Source organism: Ovis canadensis, chromosome 13 (assembly GCF_042477335.2).
Source record: "Ovis canadensis isolate MfBH-ARS-UI-01 breed Bighorn chromosome 13, ARS-UI_OviCan_v2, whole genome shotgun sequence".
NCBI classification, from domain to species: domain Eukaryota; kingdom Metazoa; phylum Chordata; class Mammalia; order Artiodactyla; family Bovidae; genus Ovis; species Ovis canadensis.
The window spans coordinates 88,041,561-88,069,211 of NC_091257.1; the positions used below are offsets into that span (position 1 = coordinate 88,041,561).

The 27,651-nt window shown below is 49.9% G+C and overlaps 1 protein-coding gene and 1 non-coding gene across 6 annotated transcripts; one reads left to right on the forward strand and one right to left on the reverse strand.

The window, feature by feature from the left end:
• Positions 1–354: 354 nt before the first annotated feature.
• On the reverse strand, positions 355–427 carry TRNAS-GGA (transfer RNA serine (anticodon GGA)). The gene has a single exon. It is a non-coding gene; the product is annotated as a tRNA-Ser (tRNA).
• Positions 428–1,571: 1,144 nt separating this feature from the next.
• Positions 1,572–24,979, forward strand: GDAP1L1 (ganglioside induced differentiation associated protein 1 like 1). 5 transcript variants are annotated; one of them, XM_069546315.1, is made up of 6 exons: positions 1,572–1,811; positions 8,957–9,149; positions 10,328–10,501; positions 15,493–15,590; positions 16,324–16,438; positions 24,609–24,979. In XM_069546315.1, exons 1-6 carry the CDS (start codon positions 1,632–1,634, stop codon positions 24,950–24,952), a joined length of 1,104 nt encoding a protein of 367 aa, XP_069402416.1. In that variant the 5' UTR covers positions 1,572–1,631; the 3' UTR covers positions 24,953–24,979. The 5 variants fall into 5 exon arrangements, with proteins under 5 accessions (XP_069402416.1, XP_069402413.1, XP_069402415.1 ...); XM_069546312.1 differs by having other exon boundaries at positions 1,632–1,811; positions 8,957–9,186; positions 10,308–10,501; XM_069546314.1 differs by having other exon boundaries at positions 1,632–1,810; positions 8,947–9,149.
• The last annotated feature ends 2,672 nt before the right edge of the window (positions 24,980–27,651 follow it).

Genomic DNA, 27,651 nt, shown 5'->3' on the forward strand with positions numbered 1-27,651 from the left:
TGGCTCCACCAGAGATATGCTAATTGATCTGGGGGGGGTGATGGGCTCAAGGGCCCTTGGTAGCATGACCTGGGGTGGGCAGTAGAGGGCAAACTGAGAAGCTAGTGCTTCTATTTGCATCTATTTGCTCAATGATAAATAAAATATAGCAAGGCAAGCAAGAATATATTAGGGAACTTTATGTAAAGTTCCATGAATTTGGGGCCTCTCAGGTGGTGAGTGAGTGAGTGAAGTTGCTCAGTCGTGTCCGACTCTTTGCAACCCCGTGGACTGTAGCCTACCAGGCTTCTCCCTCCATGGGATTCTCTAGGCAAGAGTACTGGAGTGGGTTACCATGCCCTCCTCCAGGGGATCTTCCCTGGCCCAGGGATCAAACCGGGGTCTCCTGCATTCCAGGCAGATGCTTTAACCACTGAGCCACCAGGGAAGCCCAGGTGGTACTAGTGGTAAAGAACCTGCCTGCCAATGCTGAAGATGTAAGAGATTTGGGTTCAAGTCCAGGGTCAGGAAGATCCCCTGGAGGAGGGCATGGTAACCTACTCCAGTATTCTTGCCTGGAGAATTCCATGGACAGAAGAGCCATGGGCTACCATCCATGGGGTCACACAGTTGGACACGACTGAAGCAACTTAGTATGCACACACCCATGAATGTTTAGGGTAAATCGTGTGACAGCAAAGCCAATACAGGGCTCCTCTAGTTATGCTTCAGTCTTCTGGGGGTGAAGATGTGACCTTGGACCAATGACTCGATGCTTCTGAGCCTCACCTCCCTTACCTGGGAAAAATGATTACTGTGCAGATGAAATGAGATGATGCATGTTACTTGGGTTGATAAATGCTTGTTCTGCTGTCCTTTATATTAATGTCACATAATGACCTTATGGCTAAAATCAGAGACTCTGGAGCTACTAAGCCTGGGTTTGGATCTCAGCTCCACCACTTACTAGCTAGGTGACCTTGCCCAAGGTCACCTAGACCCTCTGTGCCTCAGTTTCCCCCTCTGTTTATAAAACGAAGCTAATAGGATTATTGTGATGGTTAAATGAATGAATGGTTGAAAAGCCTCTAGGACAAGAGTCTGGACACACAGGAAGTGCTATGTAAGTGTTTGTTCAATAGATCATAATGTGTTCCCTTTAACCCCTAAAGGTCTTTCTGGAGAAAAGTTAGAAAATAACAGCTTCAAAAAGAAACCAGCTATTTCCAGACTCTAATTGATAAAAGGAATGGATTCCTATAATTCCAGTGGTCCCATCTGCCTTTTAGAAAATTGAGAGGCAGAATGTGTTTGCAATGGTGGAATCTTCGGCAGGTGACTGGCCAGACTGGAGCTGCTTGGGTGCATGGTCCACTTTCCTACGGTGCCTCGCGCCCTTCCACCGAGCTTGACCGAGGACTGACGGCTTTTCCGACACGGGCCAGGGGCGGGCCAAGGGGAGGAGGAGGGAGTGAGCTCCTGGGATCCCCTTGCCCCTCCCCCGCGAGCCCAGTGAGTAATGACATTCACGGGGAAGGGAGGGAGCGAGCGAGCGAAGAAGAGGGGCAGGCTCGGCGAGGCCATGTGATGCTGGGCGAGAGAGCCGCCGCCGCCGAAGCCTCCTGCTTTCCTCCCTCGGATTTCGGGCTGTCATGGCGACCCCCAACAACCTGACCCCCACCAACTGCAGCTGGTGGCCCATCTCGGCGCTGGAGAGCGATGCGGCGAGGCCGGCGGAGGCCCCCGACGCACCCGAAGCGGCCAGCCACGCCCATTGGCCCAAGGAGAGCCTGGTTCTGTACCACTGGGCTCAGTCCTTCAGCTCACAGAAGGTAGCCTGGAGGGAGCCGGGACCCCGATGCGCCCCGCGGCTGGGAGGCTTGGGGGAGGGGACCCGGGAGGGTTTAAGAATCTGAAGATCTACTCAGAGACTGGAGGGTAGAATCTGGGGTTGGGGGGCCCGGAGGACGGGGGACGCTGGGCTGCTCTCCGGGGAGGTGACTGGCCCTATCTTGGGCCCCAGGAGCACCGACCCTCATCCTAGGCACAGCCGTTCTGCCTCTTTCCCTCCCAGAAAGACCCGATCTGTTGGAGGGCTGAGAAGAGAGACAAAGGCAAGGGGAAGGGAATGGGCACTGCTGGGAAGGCGGCCTGTTGGAGGGGGCGGCTGCTGCGGGGAGGGGGAGGAGCGCTTCCTGGGGTCCAGCCTCCAGCCCCAGTCCCATAGCAGGCCTGCCCTCTGCGCTTCTATCCCGATACCACAGGCCTTCGGGTCAAAGCTCCCCTGCCTCTCTGTCCGGCCGGGGGACTTCTTCTGACTGGGGTTTGAAGGGTCTGACCCTAGTCCTCCCCTTACACCCCCTAATTTTGAGCTGAGAAGCAACGAGTTAACCCATCTCCCCAAACCTCAGCTCGGCCCATAAGAGGTGTTTTCTGCTCTTAAAGGCACAGACAACCCCACGGCCCTTTCTCAGACTCAGGGGAGCTGGAAGGTGGTTGGGAATCCAGCCCGGTGTTAAGTTATCGGGGTTCCCGCTTTCTGGGGGTGAGGTCCGAACCCCGCGCCTGTAAGACCCGGGCACCTCTAGGGGCGCAGTCTCCAACCCTGGGCTGTCCTATCTATGAGGCACAAATTCAGCACCATGGCCAGGTCCCAGCAGCCGGGTCCTGGTGGAGCCTATGGTCACCCATTGCCTGACCCTACCATTTCTCCCTGGAAGATCCTTCCGTTCCACTCACGTATTTTCCAGATGGAGAAATAGATGCCTTAAAGAGAAATGGCCTTGGAACCAGTCTTTGGTTTGATTTTGGGGTTCGGGCGCAGTTTTCATCATCTGGAAAATGGGATAATAATAGCAATTATAGCTATTTCCTCTAATTGCAACCCCTTCTCAGGCTTGCTGAGAGGGTTGTTGAAAAGGTGTTATAGCTCATAGCTTTACACTTGTTCAGTTGCTAAGTCGTGTTCTACACCGGCACTAGTCTCATGTGAGCATACATTACTGTTTCAAACACAGAACACTGGGTCCCACCTCAAAGATTTTGATCCAGTAGATCTGGAGTGGGGCCAGAGATGCTGCCTCCTAACAGACTACCAGGTGATGCTGACGAAGCTAGTCCACTGACTCTCCTTTGAGTAGTTCCCAGTTTAAAGTACAAACTCTGAGGCCAGAGAGTCCCCAGCAGGAGATCCATCTTCCCCAATAATTCACCATGGAGTTTTTGGCAGGTCATTTCGCCTCCCCCAAAGCCTCAGTTTTATAATCTGTAAAATGGAGCTAATGGCAGTACCTTCTACAGAGGGCTATTTGTGATGGTGAAATGAGATGATGCACAAAAAGTGTCGATAGCAATGCCTGGCACGAGATCAGGGCTCTGTTGATAATGATATCACTAAAGTGTTAGGTAAAGGAGGAGATGGAGCTAACCAAGGTCACGCGGGGACTCGTCCATAAATTCTATACATGCGTGCTGAACACCTACTGCACGCCAGGCTCAACAAAGTTGCTGGGGATTTGGGAATGAGTCAGACCCACTTCCAGATGCCAGGATCTCCTCCTCCCCCAGAACCTCAGGAGCCAAGTCCCAGTGTCCAGGACTGGGCAGGGGGTTGGGGGTGGCACCTCCCATCACCATTTCCCGAGGAAGCCTCCTGAGTATTTCTTATTCAGGATGAACTCAGCTCAGGGCTAAGTTGCCCCCTAAGTCAAGGATGGGACCACCCACTGCAATCCCATTTGTGACCAAGCCTCTGACAAAGGCATTCTCCTGCCTCTCCTGCCAGGGCCTTCTCCTTGCCCAGGTGCCCATGGTGGGTTCTAGAGGCAGTGCAGCCTGACAGAAAGCTCTTGGGCTGTGCAGTCAGATGGTCCTGGCTTCCGGTTTCATCTTGAGTGCTCACTGGCTGTGTGACCTTGGACAAGTCACTTCACCTCTCTGTGCCTCTATATCCTCCTCTGGAAAGGGGGACATTTGCATCTGGCTCTACAGGATTTCTGGGGGATTCAGAGGATGTGGACACGTGTTAAGTGTCAGGCACACAGCAGGAGCTTAGCATTGCCTTCTTTCCCATCAGTCCTAAAGGGCCTTGCCTGTATGCACAGCAATTCCCAGAGGGCCCTCCCAGACATGGCAGAAGGCAAGTAAATGGGCTCTACCTGCCACTCTGGCCTTGCTTTCCAAGCTCCTGGGCACTGGTGCCCCAGTCCTGTCCATGCTGCCCTTGGCCATGTTCCAGCTCCACCCCCACTCCCAGGAGTTCCACAGGCGAGGACTGCACAACCCACCACTCCTCTGCTCAGAAGTCTGCAGCGGCTCCCAAGTCCCTCTGGGAAAAAGCCAGAGTTGTCATAATGGCCTCAGGCCCTCCTACAGGATCTAACCTTGCCTGGTCATGGAATCCTCATCAATCGGGGGAAGCCTATGAACTTTTCTCAGAATAGTGTTTTTAACTGAGTAACATCAATACATAGGAGCATTGGATTAGAAAGAAAACCAGTCCTACCAAAGTACAGCTACTGGCATATTTTCCAAAAAAATTTAATTACATAATAATATGTGTTTCTGTATGAACCCAAAGTATCACACGATTGAGTGGCAGGACTGATGACTACTGTAACATTGAAGTCGTGACAGTTATAACTGCGGCAACTGTGAAGTGATGACAGTATCTGATTCCTAGTGGTGACAATATTGCAGGCGCTGCTGACTCTACCATGCTTTGTCGCCTACACTCATAATTGAAGAGAATGCTAAGTGTCAGCCTGAGATGACTGAAAATAAACCTGTAATTTTCCCATCCTAGTTCAAGGACTCCCTGATTTTATTCATAGACCCCTGGGTCTAGGAATCTCCATTAAAAATCTGTGTGCACGACTCTTCCTGATCCCCTCTCCTCTGTCTCCCATGCACCCTGCTGCAGTCACTCTGGCCATCTCATCATTTCTGAAAAATGTCAGACATCTCCACCTCAGGGCCTTTGCACGGGCTGCCCCCTCTGCCTGGAACTCTCTTCTTCAGATCACTGCTTGAACTACCCCTTCACTTTGTTCTTTGCTTAAATGTCACCTTCTAAGAGAGGCCTGCCCTGATGGATCACTCTATTAGTTTTTCTTTTTTGGCTGCCCTGGATCTTCGTTACAGTGCATGGGCCCCTCTAGTTGTGGAGCACTGACTACTGCAGGCAGGCGCAGTGGTTTCAACACAGGCACTCGAGTTGTGGCATGTGCGCTTAGTTGCCCCACGGCCTGTGGGATCTCCGTTCCCCATCCAGGGATCGAACCTGCATCCCCTGCACTAGTAGGCAGATTGTTAACCACCGGGAAGTCCCTGGATCACCCTATTTAAAATGCCCTGGACCCCCAATTTCCCTTACCTTGCTCTACTTTTTTTCTTTTTTTCCCAATGAACTCACTATCTTTTGACACACTATCTCATTTTAACTGCTTGTCTTCTGTCTGCACCCATTAGAATGTCAGCTCCGGATGGGCAGTTACCTTTGTTTTGTTCACTGCTGAGTTTTGAGCGCTTAGAACAAGACCTGGCACAGAGTAAGCATTCAGTAACTAAGTGCTGAAAAAGGGCTCATTTGTAAGCTTCAAGATGTTATATTAAAAGGCATTTGACTCTGTAAGCCTAAAACTGCTCTAAGAAATAGAGCTTATTAATTTTTTCAAAAAACTATTTGAGACAAATAAACTAAAGTTCAGAGACCCCAAGTGTCTTTTACAAAGTCACACAGCAACTAAGTGGCTGGACAGAAACACCAACCCAGCCCATCACCATTTGTTCAAGGGCCTGGGTGAGGGGGGACAGTGCCTAACCGTGACAGTGAAGCACCAGTGGGTGAATTCCAGGCACCCACAGGGGAGACAGTTTGCCCAGATATGGCTGATGCCTGAGTGGTGACCACCTGAGTCTGACCCGGCCTCCAAGAGGTGGAGATGGCAGATGGCCTTGATGGCCGCATGCCCTTCCCCCGGGCCTGGCTTCCTCCCACACTCTCCTCCCCCGCAGAACGGCACATGGCTGTGGCCTGCAGCGCAGCTAAAGGAGAAAGTCTCCTTGGCTGCTTGCCAGAGTGACCCCGAAGCAGCTCCAAGCAGGACTGTTGTTCCTCTAAAGAGAGTCCCCTCCCCAGGCAGGAGTCCCACCACCAGGCATCCTCACTGAAGTTCAAGAGCAAGGTCCTGGGAGCAGACGCCCTGCCAGGATTCACCATTAAATGTCCGGACCTGCCAAGGGCAAAGGCCTGATTTAGTTTCTGTTTCCATACATCCAGAGATCCCAGCCTGACCCAGAGGCTGGATGGCCGGGCAGAGGCCACCAGGATGGGCTGGAGGGGAATGGTTGGTTGGGTTCCAGCAGAACTCCAGCCTCGACTGCCCTGCAGCTCCTACAGGGCACGGGCACCACCCATGAGCTCCAAGATACACATATAAATGCTTTCCTTCATGCCCACTCACACTTATACACACACAGGCACACACACTCATATTCACACTCATGTACACATGCTCACACAAGACTGGATGCTCACACTGATTTGTATCCATACACACCCACACTCGTGCACACACATAGCGCAGACACTTGCTCACTTACACAGCTGCCACTCAGACACATGCACACACACTCACACAACTAGACCTAACAAATGCCACCCTGGCACTACCTCTGTCACAGTCCCCCCCCCCCCCCCCCGCCCCTGCACCATCTTAGAACCAGCAGTTCCCACCCTCTGCCGAGGAGGGCAGAGCCAGCTCTGTCTCCCACAGGATCTGAAGGTAGCATCAGCTCAAAGCAGGGCCATGGGACACTCTGAGAACACGGAGTTCAGGCTTTCATTTTACTAACAGTTAAAAGGAGGTTCAGAAAGGGGCAGCAATAGTTCCAAGGTCACACAGCATTGCCATGGCAGAGCCAGGCTGAGGACCTGCGTCCCTGCCTCCCCATCCCGCCCACAGGGCCTACTTTTGGCTACTATAGCAAATGAATCTGGGTGAGGGCTGGGGGTTTCAAGGGCTGATTACCCCTTCTTCCCCACAGTCCAGCACACAGAAGGGGTTGTTCATGTTAGCTCTGAGGGTGGGGCATCAAGTACGCTAAGACATCAGCCAGGAATGCAGGGTAGGGCAGTGTGTGTGTGTGTGTCTGTGTGTGTGATAACAGTGATGTTGGAACCCATGTATTAACCTCTCACGCTGGGACTTTATCCATGTCATTCCACCTCAGCCTTTTGCCAGCCTTGAAGGAGTAGAATACATTCCTCATTTCACAGAAGCTAGGGATCAGAGAGGTCAAGTGACTTGCCCAAAGTCACACAGCAAATAAGCAGGAGAGTCAGCCTTCAAGTTCAGGTCTGTCTGCCTAGTCTAATTCAAGGAGCCAAGGCACACATTACCCCTACAGTATGCCAGGCACTGTTCCACGGGGACTAATCTATCTAATCCTCACAACAACCCTCTGAGGAATTTACTCGTGAGACTTCCATTGAACAGATGAGGAAACTGAGGCGCACAGATGGAGAGCTACTTGGAAAGCCAAGAAAGAAAGAAAGAAAGTGAAGTCACTCAGTCATGTCCGACTCTTTGCGACCCCATGGGCTCTAGCTTACCAGGCTCCTCCATCCATGGAACTTTCCAGGCAAGAATACTGGAGTGGGTTGCCATTTCCTTCTCCAGCAATTAAGTGCTAGAGCTGGGACTTTAACTGGCACAGTCTGGCACGCAGCTCAACATTTTGACTATAACACCATGTTGGCTCTTCTGGGAGCTTACCTCTTGGCATCTGGGAGGAAGACTGGGGACGCCCAGGCTCAGGAGTTACCACCTAGGTATGGAGGGGGGCCATCGACCTGTGCTTCTCTTGGGATGCCTTCTCTTACTCCTGGGCTGGGGACAGAAGTAGGGAGAGCTTGTAGGCATGGACCTTGCCATCCTTTTGCTGGGGGACCTTGGACAAGCCCAGATTTCTCTCTGAGTCTCAGTCCACAGGGAGAGGACAGTTGGACTAGGTGGTCATTAACCATCTCCCAGCTCAGAACTGTTGGGCTGGATCAGGAGCAAACTAGCCTCAAAACTCTCCACTAGCATCTACCAGCTCCAGTGTTTGTCTGGGACCCTGTGGACCTTAGGGAAGGAGTCTGGAAAGGGCAGGTCCAAGACTTTCTGGAAGGAGCCCCCGGGGCAGAGAACACTAGTCTGGGAGTCAGCAACCTTCTAGTTTTAGGTCGACTGCCAAAGTGGCTGTGTGGCTTTGAGTAAGTTAGTTGCCCTCTCTGGGCTTTCATTTTCTCATCAAGAAAAACAGGGAGATGGTCCCCGCTCTGCCACCCTATGGAAGGCTGTTGTGGGCATCCAACGGCCAGATAGGAAGGTGTTTGGGGATAATAAAGGGCTAGGCTGATGTCAGCAAATTCTTTTCCCTTCACTTTAGATTTCTCAAATCATTTGAGCAATTTTGCTGTTGGTTATGATGGTAATGAGAAATTCTGCAAATTTCCTGGTCAGATTCACACTTGGAGGCCAGGCTGAGAGTCCAATCCTGATCATGAGAATCATGAATTAAGTGCTTTCTATGTACCAGACACTGTGTCGGTGCTATTATCAATACTTCAATTCTGCAACAACAACAAAGAAATCTGAAGCCCAGAAAGTGTAAGGAATTTGCCCAAACACACAGCAGAGCCAGAAATCCTATCCCAGCTAAGCCCAACTGTGACTCCCAGCTCCCTAACCATCAGTCAGCACTGCCCCTGGTCCCCAGGGCAGAGTTGTCTTCCTCCCTCCACCAGGCACCAGGCTTCCAGGAGGTACGCCACCTCGTCCTGCGCCCCAGGGGCCCAAGAATGGGTTCCAGCAACATGTCCCCTCTGGTGTGTGACCTCTGAACCCTCTTCCTGCACGCCCTGCCCCACTTGGGCAGAGGATCCCCATGTGTCTGCTGGCCCTCCCCGCTCTGACCCTGGCGCCTGCAGGTGCGGCTGGTGATCGCCGAGAAGGGCCTGGTGTGTGAGGAGCGGGACGTGAGCCTGCCGCAGAGCGAGCACAAGGAGCCCTGGTTCATGCGGCTCAACCTGGGCGAGGAGGTGCCCGTTATCATCCACCGCGACAACATCATCAGCGACTACGACCAGATCATCGACTACGTGGAGCGCACATTCACTGGAGGTACGACGGCCGCGCAGGCCCAGACAGTGCCCCGAAAGCTTGGAAAACCTGGGAACCCACCCCCACAACCCCCGACCCAGGCCTGGTCTCCCCGACAAGGAACCACCGGATACAGGCCGGGCTCAGATACCCCCTCCAGGATCCTCAGATCTCCGAGGACCCCCACTTGGAGTGCTGGGGCTGTAGCCTCCTCCCAGAAACTCAGGAGTCACAGACTGGGCTACAGACCCTCCCGAGACCCCCAGGCCTGAGCAGGGCCCAGACCCCCTTCTAAGTCCCCACAGACAGGACCCAGATCACCCAGGGAGGCCAGGGTTCAGCGAGGACCCTGAAAGCATAGTCAGAACCAACAGACTCTCCGGGAAGCCGGAGACCAGCTCAGATACCCAAGAACTTTCCAGAGGTGAGCAGGCCCCAGCACCTCAGAGCCCCCAAGTCCTTCTCCATCACATCCCTGTTCCTTCCTTCCCTCTGGCCCAGCTCAAGTTCAGCAGTTCAGTCCCCATGGCGGAGACAGGCCCAGATGCGCAGTGTTTAAAAAAACATATGAATTAGTTGCCAACATTTAAAAATCAAGGAAGTTTCAGTTTCAAACATCCAGGATTCCAACTTCTCCTCAAGTCTGGCAACACTAGGCTTAGACTTCCACCTGAAAACAGGCCTGGGCAGGTGAGGAGCTGCCTCTTGAAGGACAGTCTGGCAGGGCTCCCTGGAGGATAGGTAGGCGGGCAGGACCACTGGCGTCCCCTGTTAGCCTGGTAAGGACTTTATCCCAAGAGTCAAGGAAACGGGGTGGGCCCAAGAAAGTGTTAGTCGCTCAGACATGTCCGACTCTGTGTGACCCCATGGACTGTAGCCCGCCAGACTCCTCTGTCCGTGGGACTCTCCAGGCAAGAATACTGAGGTGGGTTGCCATGCCCTCCTCCAGGGGATCTTCCCAACCCAGGGACTGAACCAGCATCTCTTATATCTCCTGCATCCCCAGGCAGGTTCTTTACCACTAGCATCACGTGGGAAGTCAAGGAAAGGGAGTGGGCCCCAGACTGCTGGATAATTCGTGGTTCCAGGATGCTGAGGTTGGGGGCTGTGGTGCCAGAGGCTGGCCTCTGAATCAGGGGGGCGGGAGGCCCAAGACTGGGCCCTCCATCCCCTCCCCAGCCCCGCGCTGTGCCCCGCAGAGCATGTGGTGGCGCTGATGCCAGAGGCGGGCAGCCCGCAGCATGCGCGCGTGCTGCAGTACCGCGAGCTGCTGGACGCGCTGCCCATGGACGCCTACACGCACGGCTGCATTCTGCACCCCGAACTCACCACCGACTCCATGATCCCCAAGTACGCCACGGCCGAGATCCGCAGTGAGTGCTGGGCGCCGGGGTGGGGCTGCAGGACCCTCCAGTAACCTTGGCTCAGCCCCCCTTCTCCTTCTAAAGCCATCCTCACCCCTCCTCCTCTTCCTATTTCTGTGTCTCTTACTCACTTTCTTCCTTTCATTTCTCCTCTTTTTACTCCTTCTCTCCTCTTCCCCGTGGATATCTCTCTCCATCCCTGTGTCTGTTTGTTCATTTCTCTGTCTCTCACTCTGGGTCTGTCTGTTTCTCTCTCTCTCTCTGGCTTTCCATCTCACTCACCCTGTTTTGAACTGAATGTCTCTCTCCATCTCTGACAGTTCCCCTTTCTCATCCCCCTCTCCTGCCCCCTTCCTCTTGTTCTGCTATCCCATACAGAGGCTATTCGGCTATCTGTCACCCCAGAGGCTTGTCTGTCCATGGGAGCGTGGACACTTCTCCAAAGATGTCCCAGCCCTCCAAAGATGTCTGGGGTTGGCAGCCCAGGGCATTGAGTGATTTCGGCTGGCATCACCAAGGATGACTGCCCAGATATTGCAAGGCCCCCAGTGGAGTCTCTGATTTCTAATTAGTCTATCACCCGTGTACTGTCATAACTGCCAGCTTGAATATGCCCACAGCCTATGTTATCCTTTCATTTTTTTTTTTTCAGTACTCAGTAAATAAGGGTTGGATGAAATCAGATCATCCATCAACAACTGTTTACAGACTTTGGTCCAGGGTCTATGCAGACACCATGGGGTCCTATACACAAAGGAAGCGTGATGAGTCTAAGTAGATAATAGATGCTTGGTAAATGGTCACTTCCTCTCTCTCAAGGGAACAAAGCTCATGTCTGAAGGTGAGGCAGATTGTGGAACTTGATTTCATCCTTTTAGAGTGCCCCTGAACAAGACTCAGGATTTATCTATATTGTCCTGTCCCCAGTGAATCAACAACATTTTTGAGGTCTTCTATGACCCAGGCCTTGATAGGGGGCTGGGGACAGAAGGGGACTGTCACAGCGTCTACCCTCCCAGGGTCATAGTTTCCTGGAAGCAGAAAGACAAATGACTAGGTAATTATAATGCAAGACTAAGTAAATTTGAACAGCCTCTCAGGAGAGCAGTCTGGCACTCTGTATCGAATATTAAAAGGCCCACACCTTTGGAGATTGTCCCGCAATGACAATTGGATGTGTGAGCCAAAGTAGTATGTACAAAGATATACATTGTAGCATAGGAGCTAACAGCAAGAAGCTGGAGATAACCTAGCTGTCCATGATCTGGGGAAATGAATGCGTGAATGTGTATGCATGCTCAATCATGTCTGACTCTTTATGACCCTATGGACTGGAGCCCCCTCAGCTCTTCTGTTCATGGGGTTTTCCAGGCAAGAATACTGGTCTAGGTTGCCATTTCCTTCTCCAGGGGATCTTCCCAACCCAGGGATCGAACCGGAGTCTCCTGTGTCTCCTGCATTGGCAGGCAGATTATTTACCCGCTGAGTCATCGGGGAAATAAACTTGTTGTCCATGATTTGGGGAATAGGTAGATAAATTCTATTTCTTACAAACAATAGACCATTGTGCAGGTGTTAAAAAAATAATAGGCATATGGAATGCTCTTTAAGATGTATTAGTAAAGAGGAAGAAAGTGAAGCATCCAATGCTATCATTTATATATGTAAAAGGGGGTCCAACTGATACACAAGTGCTTGCAAACACAAAGTGTATTTCTGGAAGGATGCATGAGAAGACTAAGGGAGCAGGACTAAGGGCCTGCAGATTGAGAGAAGAGAGATTTACTTTTCTCCGTACATTCTTTAATATTGTTTGAATTCTCAAGCAAGGATGCATGTATAGTTTGTCCAGGACTAATTGATTTAAATTTTTCTAATTTAGTACCAATCAGTGTTATGATAAGGGGAACACAAGAGGCTGGGGCTAAAGAAGATGCCCATCCCAGCCTCTGGGGTCATAGAGGGCTTCTGGAAGGCAGCAATATTCAAGGATGACTAGGAACTAGAACGGGAAATAGAAAAGAGAATCCTTTTAGGTTCAGGGATAGGAGAGGGCGTGGTGTGAAACCGAAGGGCACTTAATGGGGTTGATGTATACAGGCCAGTTGGGGTAGGTGTGGTCCTGGTGTGAATCTAGGGGTAGGACTGGCAGAACTGGAATTTTATCTGGTGAGCAGCAGAGAAACAGTGGTGGGAAGTGACAGGATCAGATTCACATTTTATAAAAATCATTCAACAGAAAGAAGAGTGGGTTGGACAGTTAAAGGGTCCTGGCTGTCATCTAGGTGAGCAATGATGCTGGTCTGGACTAGGTGGAAGGAGTTCCTAAGTGCTTCTGAAAGATAGATGTGCTCCCCCATCCTGTCCTGAGTTATTTGAAGGTACCTAGAAGGCACTGGGGTGCAGAGAGGATCTCAAGACTCCAGCCCAGCTGAGGGAGAGAGGAAGGACCTCACAGGATACAGAAGTCATTCTGCAGTGACCCCTCCCCCATCCCAATTAGTCAAATGTCTTTCCTTGGCCTGGTCTGCCCTCCTGGGGTCTAAAGAAAGCCACATGGGCAGCCTTGGGTGACTGGCAAGAGGAGAAGATACTGTCCTTGAACTTCAAACTCATAAAACATCAATGAGACTTAATATAGCCCCATAGCTGAAAGATCTGGGAAGTGTGCTTGCTGATATCAAGCCAAGAGATAGGATGGTGGACAGCGAAACCTCAGAAACAGAAGCTGCACAATTGCAGTCACTCATTTATTTTCTCATTCTGTTCCATGCATTCATTCAGAAACTCCTGTTCTGTGCCAGGCCTGTACTGGTTTTTGAGGGAACAGAGATGAATCAGATATATTCACTGTTCTCCAGATACTAGGGTTCTGGTGGGGGACATGGACATCCAGAGATAAGTACACTGGCATCAAAATCTCCATGTACAGCAGTACATGTTGTGCATTGCACAAGTCAGGGGGGCACTTTTCACGTAGACCACAATGTGAATAGATTTGTGTAATGGCAGCTGATTAATGTGTTTACATTCTCTGAAAATCTGTACAGCATACACTGGAGGACAAAGAGACCTAGAGGATCAGGAAGGGCTTCATAGAAGAGGTGATCTTGGGCTGAATCTGGAAGTGGAGTTTCAGGAATACAGGAGAGGGCCCTTCCAGGAAGAAGAAACAGTCAGAGCAAAGGCCTAGAGGTTTGGAATGATCTGGACATTCAGGGAGTACTCAGAATTTGGAGGGGCTGAAATGTTACCATATGGGGACAGAGGCAGTTGGGGGAACTCAGTGGAAGAAGATGGAGTTGGTAAGGGAAGAGGAGGTGATCCTGCTGCATCTTTTAAGGCAAGTTGAAGAGCTTGAACATTTTCTGAGGGCAGTGAGGAGCAACAGATGGCTTTTCAGCTGGGAGTGGCATAGTCAGGCGTGTGTTTGAGGAGAGTCTCTCTGGCAGAACCAGGGAGAAGGGCTTGGAGGGGAGAGAGTGCCGGTGACTGGGGGTAGGTCACAGTATCCAGGCAAGAGATCAGTGGAGCAAGGGAGGGCTAAATTAAAGGCAAGTCAGAAAAATGAAAGGGAGAAGTTAAACGTGAGAAAGATTAAATAGGAAAATCAATGGAAACTGTGACAGATTTGGTTTGGGGAGGAAGGAGAAGGCAGAGTTGAGGACAACCCCCAGTAATCTGGGCTTCCCAGGTGGCACTACTGATAAAGAACCCACCTGCCAATGCAGGAGACCTAAGAGACGCAGGTTCGATCCCTGGATCAGGAAGATCTGCTGAGAAGGGCATGGCCAGCCTCTCCAGTATTCTTGCCTGAGAACCCCATAGACAGAGGAGCCTGGCAGGCTATGGTCCATTGGGTTGCAAGGAGTCAGACACGACTGAAGTGACTTAGCACACATGCATGCCCAGGCATCTGGCTTGGCTTAGTGTGGGGCAAGCAAGCTGCAGTTGGGGCAAGCAAGGAGCAGGTGGAGTTGAGAAGGTGATGGGGTTGGTTGGGTGAGGATGAGTTTGAGGAGCCCAAGAGATGTCCAAATGGAGTTGGGGCTCAGGGGAGAAGGCAGGTCAAGTTTACACACCACCTGACCCACTGTGTCCCAGAATTCTGGAGAAATTCTACCCCACACATGGAATCTGTTCCACAGGATCTTATGCCACTTAATCTTTCCACCTCCTCTTGTAAAACCCATGGCTCACAGTTAGACTTTTTAAGGTAGATTACAGGACAGTTCCTCTCTCCCATGAAGAATAATTCTACGGTGCTGCCTTGAGTTCCATCACTGCCCCATGTTCCACCACTGGCTTTCTTGGCATCTTTAAAAAGCCAGTTTTCCTGGAAAACATGGTCAGTATGTCCCTATATCTTCAGCGAAGTTCCCTCACCAGAAGTGGACACCCAGCTCTCCTATGATTTTTCGTTTGTTTAACTGAACAAGTTTTTCCTTGTGGGTTGCAGTGAGTGAGCACCAGACTGAGAATCAGACAGATCCAGCTTCAAAATCTCTGCTTGTTGTTTACTAGTTGTGTTACATTATTTAGCCCCCCCTGAACTTGTTTCTTCACTACAGAAAGGGGTGGGGAAAATGTAAACTGAAATAAGAGCTTGTCCAGGTTTAGGGTGATATTCATTTCTGGCCAAACTCCTACTCATCCCTCAGAGTCTTCTCCTCCTTGAGCTTTCTTGATACCTTGTGCCCTAGGCAGGTGGCCCTCTGGGTCCCACAGTATCCATTCATTATTCATTAGAGGTTGGCCATGCTATGCCATAGATATCTCTTAAGGGTCTGTCTCTCCCACTAGCCTGAGCCTAAGGCAGGATGGCATCTCATCCATCCCTATATCCTGGCCTGAAGTGACATAGTGTCTGCTGATTATGCCTGTTGATATTGTTACTTTCCAGACTAGTGTTTGAGTGGGACCTATTCTAAGGTATGGGGGAAGGGAAAGGGAAAGCACCAGGTATCAGATGAATAAGACCTTTCCTATTCTTTCCCCAGGACATTTAGCCAATGCCACCACGGACCTCATGAGATTGGACCATGAAGAGGAGCCCCAGCTCTCTGAGCCCTACCTTTCTAAACAGAAGAAGCTCATGGTGAGTGCCCCTAGGTCTGCTCATTCCCCTCTCCCACCGTCTTTTCCATGGAAGAGAAGAACTGGGAGAAGCTGGTTCTAAGTAGAAATCATTTGATGACCTGAAATAGGAAAACCACTGGCTTGCTTTGCCAATCCTGTCTCCTCTGTCATTTACTGGCTCTTTGACCTTGAGCAAGTCACTGTGCGCCTGGAACCTCCCTTTCCTCATGTCTTCAGTTGTATCTCTAAGAGCAGAGCTTTGTACTGAGGTTCCTGGGTAAATGTAGTATTGAGAGAGTGCTTTAAGGAGAACCCAGTAAGGATGGCGTAGGAATGAAGAAGGATCCAAGTTCACCTGATCTGGACCTTAAAGGGCACCACAAAGTCACCTTGAACAAAGGGATAAACTTTTATACCCTTTTATTAGCCATTGGCCCAAGTATTTCTCAAATATTTCCAGGAAACTCCTTTTTGACCAAAAGCAGTTCTCTGGAGAAGGGGCAGCTTTGAGCCATTATCAACCAGCTTTTACACCCATGAAAGGGATCTGGTCAGGACAGCTAAGCTCACCAGGCTGCTGTGAGCAGCAGATGAGGATGCTTTGTAATGTTGGGGTACCCAATACACTTGAGGGATTATTTGGAGACTGGGTTTGCAGAAGGGGGTTTGGACCAAGATTCTTCCATCCCTGGTCATCTTTGCCCTATTGAAGCCAACTCAGCTCCTCTAGCTCCTGCCTGTCTGGCCCGCAGGCCAAGATCTTGGAACACGATGACGTGAGCTACCTGAAGAAGATCCTGGGGGAGCTGGCCATGGTGCTGGACCAGATCGAGGCTGAGCTGGAGAAGAGGAAGCTTGAGAACGAGGGTGGGTGCCAGTTCTGGGGTAGGTGAGTGCTGGAGCTCATCCAGCCCACCCTGTCTATGTCTCAGCATCTTTTCCCCAAAGATCTCAGAGGACTTTCCAGGTGGTTAGGATCATGGGCCACGGAGTCAGAAAACCTAGGTTTAAGTCCTAGGTTGGCCACTTGCTAGTTGAATGGCCCTGGGCCAGGTACTTCACCTCCCTGAACCTCAGTTCCCTGTCTATAAAATGGGGATAATAATAAGACCTACTTCAGAGAGATGCTGAGACACTGCATGAAATTATACATGTAGAATGCTTAAATCAGTGTTTCGCACACAGTAGGTATTTAATAAAGGTTGAGCGATTCATGGGGTCGCAAAGAGTCGGACACGACTGAGCGACTGAACTGAACTGAAAGATGATGATGGTGGTAGTGATGGCAGTGACCATTATCCCTTATACCACCCACCTTTCCCCCACTGAAGGATGTGTTATGGCTCCTTCATGCTGTAGCCATACATCTAGGCTTACCCAGACTCTCTGATCTTGACTCTTTCTATTCTCAGGTGTGACTCTCCTTGGGACCCTAAGCATGCCAGCCTCATCTCCACCTCCACATCTTTGCACTTGCCACTCTTCCAGGCTGGGGTACCCTCTCCATACCACTCTGCTCCTTGTCTTCATTTATCCACCATCTTTGCCATCACCTTCTTCAAATTTCATTCTGGACTTTCCCATTTTTCTCTGTTTTAGGTGGCCTGTTAGTCCGGTCTCCTCAACAATGCAAATTTGTGGAAGCCATGAAACTTGCATTGCTACACTTACAGCTTCACACACACACATAGATGTCTGTGTATTTGGAGAGGTTGCGGAGCATGGTATTCTAAAACACAGGTGTAGAGTCAGACAGATTCGAATTGGGGTTCCAGCTTTGCTGCCTATACTGTGTGACTTGGACGAATTTCCTTCCCTGTTGGAGCCTCAGTTTCCTCATCTGTGAAGCAGCATGTGTGTGCGCGTGCACGGTCGCTTCAGTTGCATCTGACTCTTTGCAAGCCGTGGGCTGCAGCCCGCCAGGCTCCTCTGTCCATGGGATTCTCAGGCAAGAACACTGGAGCGGGCTGCCATGTCCTCCTCCAGGCGATCGTCCCAGGGATTGAACCACATCCCCTGTGGCTCCTGCAATGCAGGTGGATTCTTTACCTCTGAGCCACCAGGGAAGCCCAAAATAGGATGGTAATAGTACAGTTTAAAACCTTAACTCCATCCTGTTGAACTCTTTAAAAAGTGAAAAGCACTCAGCACAGTGTTTAGAACAAACTAGCTTATTATATGTGACAGCTAAAGACATGTGCATTCTTCAGGTGAGAAAACTGAGGCTCAGAGAGGCAAAGTGACTTGCTCAAGGTCACACAGCTCTTAAATGGCATAGTTAGGACAAGAACAGCTTCCCTTTTGGTGGGTCCAATGTTCGTCCAGCATTTCACAGCTGAGGCTCCAAGTGCAAGGCACACAGGTACCTAAAGTCCTAAACAGGGACGCGGTCATGCATGCTGAAACCACTTGTCATAAATCCTTTCTACAAAAAAAGTGCTGTATGGCTAAATGAGTAAAAAGAATATATGTTGAGTTGGCCAAAAAGTTCATTTGGGTTTGTCCACATGATATTATGGAAAAACCTGAATGAACTTTTTTGACCAACTTGATACCCCAAGAAGGAATTTTCTCATTTCTCTCTGAGAGGGTGCTGAAGAAGGGCTATTACGGAAGAGTGTTCAGGGGCCAGTGGACTTAGCTGGACTACATGTTGCCCATCATCTGGAAGGCTAAGCAAGACTAAGTGGAATGATGGTCACAGGGATTCTGAGAGCAGCAAGAGAGCAAAGACCCAGTGTGCAAACACATATTCAGCATCTTCTGGTGTCACATTGACTAAAGCCCCGTTGGCTAAAGCAAGTGACACAGCAGAGCTAGGGTTTAACAGGTGGAGAGTTGGATTCTGCCTCTTGGTGGCAGAATCAGTAAAGGCTTGCGAAGGGCCGTGCCTGCCAGAATAGGAGGAATTTGTGGCTGTTTCTGCAGTCTCCTTGAGGTGAGGTGTTCTGATTTTACTTTTAGTGGGTTTCAAGGGAGACAGAAGCGCAGATGAGATGGTGGTGGCTAGGACTGAGGTGGTGGCTGTGGAGATAAGACTCCAGAGGTATTTTGGAGATGAAAAGGGGCAGGAACTTGGTGAAAGGTTGAGGGTGTTGGGGGAAGGGTGGAGAGTAAGAGGGGAGAAAGGAATCCAAGAGGACTTCTGAGGTCTTGATCTGAGTTACTGATGATACCGTTTCCTGATATGGGCAAGGGGGACTCAAGAGTTCAGTTTGGGACACAGTGAGTTTGAGATGCTTTTGCAGCACCCAAGAGGGCATGTCACGTAAGCTATTAGATATTCCAGTCTGACTTTCAAAGGAGAGGTCAGAATTTGGAGATGGAAATTTGCGAGTCTTCAGCATATCCTTTGGTTTTTTGGTTTTGTTATTTATCTACTTATTTTGGCCATGCAGCTTGTAGGATCTTGGTTCCCTGACCAGCAATTGAACCCACACCCTTGGCAGCAAAAGCATGGAGTTCTCACCACTGAACCGCTAGGGAATTCCCATATATGTTGTGATTCAAGTTATAGAATTGGATAATGTCATGTAGAGAACAGTGGAGAGAGAAAGACGCATCAAGACCTGCTTATTAGTTATTTATTGCTTATGCCAAAGTGTTCCCAAACTCAGCAGCTTAAACAAAAAGCTTTTGTCATAGCACACATTTTTCTGTGAATCGGGAATTTTGGAGCAGCTTGGTTGAGTGGTTCTAATTTGGGGTTGCATGATGCAGGCTGCAGTCCAGCTGTTGGCTGGGGCTGCAACACTTGGAGCTGAAGGATCAGAGATGACTCATTCATGGGGGTCTTGTCTAGAGGTCTCAGTTGTCAGCGGCTGATGCCAGGAGACCTTGGTTCCTACGTGGGCATCTTATTAGGGCTGCTTGAGTTTCTTCACAACATAGCAGCTGGTTTTCCCCTTAGTGAGTGACCCCAAAGAGACAGAAGCAGCAGAACCCACATTATCTTTTATGATCTACCCTTGAAAGTCATTCTATCACTTCTGCCACATTCTGTTCATTCAAAGCCAGTCATTAAATACAGCCCATATTCAAGGGGAAGAAAATTAGGCTCCACAAAAGAGATAAGTATCAAGTAATCTTGGACATATTTTTTCTTTTTCTTTTTAAATTGAAGTATAGTTGATCCGCAACATTATATTAGTTTCAGGCAACGTTGTTTTAGTTTCAGGCAATTTACCTTCTGAGCCACCAGGGAAGTCAGTTTCAGGTATACAGCATAGAAACTCAGTTTTTTTACAGATTATACTCCATCAAAAGTCTTTACAGGGTAATGGCCATAATTGCCTGTGCTATACAGTATATCTTTTTTGCTTATATATGCAATACATAGTAATTTGCATCTCTTAATCCCATACCCCTAATTTGCCCCTCCCCCTTCCTTCTCCCCTTTGGTAACCACTACAGTTTTTAAAATTAATTAATTAGCTGTTTTTGGCTGCTCTGGGCCTTCACTGCTGCAAGTGGGCTTTCACTAGTTGCTGTGCACAGGCTTCTCACGCGGTGGCTTCTCTTGCTGCAGCTCGAGGGCTCTAGGACCTGTGAGTTCAGTAGCTGTGGTGCATGGGCTTAATTGCTCCACAGCATGTGGGATATTCCGGGATTAGGGACTAAACCCGTGTCCCCTGCACTGTCAGGCAGATTCTTAACCACGGGACAACCAGGAAAGTCCAACCACTAGTTTATTTTCTCTCTTCTTTATGGAAAGACATTCTATTTTATTACTTATTTGGCTGCACTGGGTCTTAGTTGCACCATGCGGGATCTCCAATCTTCGTTACCACATGCGAGATCTTTAGTTGCTGCATTTGAACACTTAGCTGTGGCACACGGAATCTAGTTCCCTGACCAAGGATCGAACCTGGGGTCCTCTGCATTGGGAATGCAGAGACTTAGCCACTGGAACACCAGGGAAGTCCCTGGAATGGACATTCTTAAGTAGTGACGCACATGTACATGCTTCCAAACATCTGTCTGCAGGCAAACACCAGATGCACGTGGGTGTACACTTCACTCACACATGTGGTAATCCAGCCCACTTCATGGACACAGACACCCACGTGTGCAGCTGTCTACATGCCTATACACAACCAGCTGCACGGATCTGAGCAGACATTCACATGGCTAAACATACACACCACGTAGGTTGCAGACACGTGGGTCCACACACAGACCCAGATCAGAATGCACCCACTGAAAGGGGATTGTGTGTCTGCAGAAATACATACAGATGTGCGTATTTGCACATAGAAAGAAGCAGCTTAATGCAGTGGTTATAAGCACAGGCTCTGGAACCAGATGGCCTGGGTTCAAATCCACACTCTGCTCTGCCACTTACTAGCTATATGGCTTCTACTAAGTTACTTAACCTCTCTGGGCTTCAAATTCCCTTGCCTGTGAAACAGGGATAATAACAGCACCTATTTGATTGGATTGATGTGTGGATTAAGGAAATGAAACCACACTCTCCTGGTTCACCTCATACATCACAGACTGTGCCTCCTCGTGCACCATCACTACTTTCTTTCATTGCCCAGTTTCTAAACCTTGGCGTGTCCCACAGCTTAGTCCTTGGTCCTGTTCTCAAACCTGTCTACACTAATCCAGTGCATACCCCAGCACTTCCATCCCTTGGTCCTGCCTCCTCTCACTGTCCGTCACCCTGATCATGATCTTGCACCTCTTCTTACACAGCAGTAATTTCCTGATCCATCATTATTGGCAGCCCTTTGTCTGCACCTTCAGCTCCCTTATCCCTCTCCTACTTCATCACATCTTGCAAAACCTCAGTTCAGTTCAGTTCAGTCACTCAGTTGTGTCCGCTTCTTTACGATACCATGGACTGCAGCACGCTAGGCCTCCCGGTCCATCACCAACTCCCGGAGCTTGCTCAAACTCATGTCCATCAAGCCAGTGATGCCATCCAAACATTTCATCCTCTCTTGCCCCTTCTCCTCCTGCCTTTAATTTTTCTCAGCATCAGGGTCTTTTCCAAAGAGTCAGTTCTTCGCATTAGGTGGCCAAAGTATTGGAGTTCAGCTTCAGTATCAGTCCTTCCAATGAATATTCAGCACTGATTTCCTTTAGGATGTACTGGTTGGACCTCCTTGCTGTCCAAGGGACTCTTAAGAGTCTTCTCCAACACCACAGTTCAAAAGCAGCATTTCTTCGGCACTCAAGTTTCTATTTTATAGCCCAGCTCTCACATCCATACATGACTACTGGGAAAACCATAACTTTGACTAGATGGAACTTTGTTGGCAAAGTAATGTCTCTGCTTTTTAGTATGATGTCTAGGTTGACCCCATGGACTATACAGTCCATGGAATTCTCCAGGCCAGAATACTGGAGTGGGTAGCTTTTTCCTTCTCCAGCAGACCTTCCCAACCCCGGAATCAAACTGCTTTCAATACCTCAGACCACTCTCCACCTATTCAGCCTATACCCAGGAGCCTAAACATGGCTGGAGAAATGTACAAGGATGGTGGCTGATCTTTCTTTCTTTTTTATGATCATTTATTTGGCTGTGCCAAGTCTTGGTTACAGTACATGTAATCTTCGGCGCCACATGTGGTATCTTTAGTTGCAGCATTCGAACTCTTAGTTACAGCACGTGAGATCTAGTTGCTTGATCAGGAATTCAACCAGGGCCCCCTGCATTGGGAATGCAGAGTCTTAGCCACTGGACCACCAGGGAAGTCCCCGGCAGGTCTCATTTGAACTCATGACCACTGGCCTTAGATGGCCGTCCTGCTGCCCCAGGCCTCCCACTGCCTCCTCTTCAGATGGCGATTTACTACCTCTCCTTTCTCCTGAACCCTCCAGCTGCTTCTCCCACATCCTTACTCTCAACTCACCCTCATAGCTACCCTCCCACCAGTCCTAGTGCCTGTATGTACACTGTATTTTATCGATTCTAAGATGCATCTTTGTTAAATCACGTCAACATCCCTGAAATTGGAAGGTTCTCAGTAGTTTAATTGGCATCGCTTGTTCTCTCTCGGGTGGATGTCTTACATTTGAAACTTAGAATTAGAAGCTTCGATGTCTTCAAAGACAGTGCTGTACTCCCTCTTGTTACCAAGGATGAACTGTTCTTGAACTAGTTAAGCTCAGTCCCATCCCTGTGTACTGGATGCCACCCATGCTCATCCACTCAAGGACAAGCACAGCAGTAATTCTCTCTACTTTCTCCTGTAGCATCTCTTCCCCTCTTGGCTCAATCATTCCCATCAACTTTTTTTTTTTTCTTCCAACTTATGAAAACACTCTTGACCCATCTCATAGTGTCCATGTGTCCTTCCCATTACAGCAGAACTCTTTAGAAGGGTGACTTTTGCTCAACGTCTCCATTTCCTTTCCTCCCTTTCTCTCTTGGACTCCCTCCAGCCAGGCTTTCATTGTCAGCATCTACTCTGGCTGTTCTTGTCAAGGTCAGCAGCTGCCGAATGCAATCTCCGGGTCTCAGCCTCCCCTTCTGCGACCTTCCGGCAGCGTCTGACCTCAGCTGAGCCCTCTCTCCCTGGCACACTTTCTTATCTTGGCTTCCAGGGCACAGCCCTTTCCTGGGTCATCTCCCACCCCACAGGCTGCTCCTTCTCATGCTGCTTCGCTGGTTGCTTCTTATTGCCCAAGATCTCAATTATGATGCCCCCAAAGCTCCATCCTTGGTCCTGTTCTCAGCTCTGTCTCCACTCCTGCCCTTGATGATGCCACGCACCTGTGCCTCTAACTGCAGACACATCATCTCTCCTCAGAAGTCTCATGAGCATCTGGAAGGTTCCATAGTCAAGAACAAGCTTTTGATCAGAGCCTTCATTACATTTTAGCTCCTCTTCCCATGAAACCACGAACCTCTTGAGGGAGGACATTGTGTCTTATCACATCTTCATGACCAGCACCCATGCTCAGTTGTGTCTGACTCTTTGCGACCCATGGACCATACCACCAGATACACATTTTAAATGTTTTAAATTATTAATTAATTAATTGACTGTACTGGGTCTTCATTGCTGCAAATAGGCTTTATCTAGCTGCAGTAAGTAGGGGCTACTCTCTAATTTCAGTGCGCAGGCTTCTCGTGGTGGCTTCTCTTGTTGCAAAGCATAGGTAAGTAGGTGCTCAGGCTTCAGTAGTTGTGGCACACTGGCTTAGCTGCCCCGCGGCATGTGGAATCATCCCAGACTAGGGATTAAACGCATGTCCCCTGCATTGTCAGGTGACTTCTTTACCACTGAGCCACCAGGGAAGCCCAAAGCTTCAACTTTCACTCTGACCATGACAGGGAGTCATTACAGGGCTTTGATCAGAGAGAAGGACATGATCTGACTTAAGGTTTAACAGGATTCCCCCGACTACTGTGCTGAGAATAGACTCTAGGGAGTCAAAGGCAAAAGACAATGATTGTTAGGACCAGGGTGCTAACAGTGGAGGTAACATCTAACTTTGGATGTTTTTTGAAAGTAAAGTGGATGGGAACTGCTGCCAAAGTGTATGTGGGTGTGAAACAAAGAGAAGAATTCAATATGGCATGAGGCTTTGGGCCTGAATAACTGAATGGACGGAGGTGCTGTTACTGATGTGTGGATGAGTGTGGTGGATTTGGGGTGAGGATCAGGAATTCAGCTTTGGACTTGTCCAGTTTGAAACACCCAGTGAACAGACAAGTAGAGCTGGAAAATAAGCAGTGTGATATGTGAGTCCAGAGTTTAAATAATCTTCCTGACTTAGGGATCAAACCTGGGCCTCTTACATCTCCTCCATCAGCAGGTGGATTCTTTTACCCCTGTGCCACCTGGAAAGCCCCTAAATATATATATTTGCATTTATCAAGTCAGCTGATCTAAAAGAAAAGAGTAATATAGGAAGTATATGCATATGGCCAAAATCATGAAATAAGTATAGGAGCGGGTGACCTTGGGGAAACACTATGTCCGGCAGACAGAAGCCAGAGGTGTAAGTGATGAGAGAGAAGGGAGTTATGGGAGGACAGAGCCCGCCCCACCGCCATCTTGTCTCTCTTCCACTCCAGGGCAGAAATGCGAGCTGTGGCTCTGCGGCTGTGCCTTCACCCTTGCGGATGTCCTCCTGGGAGCAACCCTGCACCGCCTCAAATTCCTGGGACTGTCCAAGAAATACTGGGAAGATGGCAGCCGGCCCAACCTGCAGTCCTTCTTCGAGAGGGTCCAGAAACGCTTTGCCTTCCGGAAGGTTCTGGGCGACATCCACACCACTCTGCTGTCGGCGGTCATCCCCAACGCGTTCCGGCTGGTCAAGCGGAAGCCGCCATCTTTCTTTGGGGCGTCCTTTCTCATGGGCTCCCTGGGAGGGATGGGCTACTTTGCCTACTGGTACCTCAAGAAAAAATACATCTAAAGCCAGGCCCCGGGCTTGGTGTCTGACTGCCGGTGTCTCTGTGCTGTGTGACTCCCCACGAGCTCTCGGTAACACACCGTCTCGTCTCACGAACACTTGGACAGCCCCCTCCCACCCCTTGTTTGGAGTAATTCTAGAGTCAGTGTGAAAACATTCCATAGTTTAGGAGTAGACATTGCCAATGCCGTGAGTTGAGGCCACGGCTCTACTAAAGGAGAAAAAGAATGAGTGGGAAAGAGAGAGAGAAAGGAAAAACAAAAACACGAATGCCTTTTTTTGTTTTGATTCAAGGTCTCAAGATGGAACTGTGGGGACTAGTTGGGATCTGAGGTGAGTCCCAGGCCATTTCATTCACCAGGGCCCAAATTCTGGGAGGTGCTGGGGGCTCAGAGGGCCTGACCCTCGCCTCCTCTTCCCTCTTGCCCAGGGAAACTCTTCCACAGGACAAAGCCAACATCAAGACTCGACTCTTCTAAGCGGTACTTCCGGGTGGGGCTGGAGACCCGGAAACCCGCATGGGAGACCCGTGAAGATCGGCTCAGGGGCTTCATTCTTCTCCTGGACCTGAACTGAGTCAGCACTGGCTGAAGCCAAGGCAGTGACATCCAACCAGAGGCTGTGTCTGGGACGGATGCCACAAGCACACCCTGCCATTCCCCTCTTGATTTGAGCAGAGCTTGGTCTGGCGCCTTACCGGAAGTTCCTGAAGGCAGCGTCCATCCCATCCTCCTCTTTCCACCTGGAGTTGAGTTTTCCCGACATGTGAGGTAGACCTTCGGTAAAAGCCATGTTGACCATCTCTCGGAAGTTCAGCCCTGGCCAGAGTGTTGGGTTTGAAGATAGATGGTCCTTGGGTCCCTTCTGCCTCTGCCAAAGCCATCTCTGTTGATGCCTGCCTTCCCCATCACTCTCGGGGCTTCCTCCGAGCCCCACCATGTCTCGCGGCGGGTGGGGGTGGGGGTGGGGGTGGGGGTGGGGGTGGGATGGGGGGGAGGCGGTGTCTCTGTACCCACACTGCCAGCCCCCGGGGCATCTCACTTCCCTGTGCCTTTTGCATGTTGGGAAAGGGTCTGGTATCACTGCCGCTCATGCTTAGAAACCACTGAAAGCCCCCAATAAAGCATCCAGGAGGAGCCGCCACTTTTCGTTTCTAAACCTGAGCTGTCCATCTAGCTCTCGTTCCCAGAAGTCAGGGCTAGAGGGGTAGAGACACACCATTCAGACTCTGTGAACCTGACTCTCCCGACTCTGTCATCAGTTTTGACCATTTCACTTCTATAAAGAAAGAGGAAATGACTGATGCCTTTGGGGGATCCCAAGGCTTGAGCTGGAGAGACCAGGTTTTATCTGATATGAAAGGATAGAGAGGATATTAGAGCACCTGTCCAGTATTTTAAGGCCCCGTCGTGCAAGAGGGCCAAGTGATTTCCGATCTTGGTTCAAGGCTAAGAATTTAATTGCTGGGTCTCAAGCAGCTGCAAAGGAGGCTGGGAAATGCAGTCCCTGGTTGGCCAGCCTATTGCTCAGGAAGGAGAGAGCAGATTTTAAGGAGAAACTAAATGAGAAGAGGCACAGACAGACTTCTAGGGAGAACTGTAGACTCAAAGCTTCTGTGAGCTCCCACCTCCCTGTTCTACATATGCAGAAACTGAAGCCTTGGATGGGCACATGCCTGGTTTGGTCAGGATCCCACTATGAGTGAGCTAGAGAGCCAAGTGAGAGCTGCGGTGTGGACAAGAGTCAACATGCAAACGATTACCCAGAATCCATCCATTGCTGGACCTTCTGTGAGGTCCCTTGGAGGGACGCAGAGATGAAGAGGAGGTGGGGCTATCAGAGTTCAGTCTAGTCATGAAGACAGACACCACCACCAGCACCAGGGCTGTGGTAATGGGTGCCCCCAGTGTTTACACTGTTGAGAAAGTCTCTCCAGCATTCACAGAAAGATGCTGTTGGGAGGACAGTAAGCGCTGCTGAAGGTTGTGCTGTGTCATCTTCAGCTCATTGGCTGCTCATTGCCAAAGTCACAGAATCTACTGCCCAGGTCATAACAGCATATTTCCGAAGACCTATTTGGTTCTTCCCTTGCAACCTGGGCCCACATTGCCTAAAACCCTTAGTTTTCTCTTCTCTCAATGGAGCTGATAACAGTAGCTGCCATCCTTTGAGTCCTAACCAGGAACTAGGAAATTCACAGAAATTATCTCTAACTCTGCAACGCATTGTTTTACACACACATGTATATGTTTATTTGACTGCACCAGGTCTTCGTTGTGGCATGCAGGGTCTTCAATTTTCATTGCGGCATGTAGGCTCTTTAGTTGCAGCATGTGGGATCCAGTTCTAGGACCAGAAGTTGAACCTGGGCTCCCTGCGTGGGGAGCGTGGAATCTCAGCCACTGGACCACCAGGGAAGTCCCCAGCATAGTTTCTCATGCTTCACTGATGAGGAAACAGCCAGCTCAGAGAGTTAGCACCCTCGGTGCAAGTGGTAGATTGGATTGTTGGATTCCCTGATGGGCTTCCCTGGTGGCTCAAGGGTAAAGAAGCCACCTGCCAATACAGGTAGACAAAAGAGACCTGGGCTCAATCCCTGGGTGGGGAAGATCCCCTGGAGAAGGAAATGGCAACCCACTCCAGTATTTTTGCCTGGGAAATAGCAGGGACAGAGGAGCCTAGCAGGCTACAATCCATGGGGT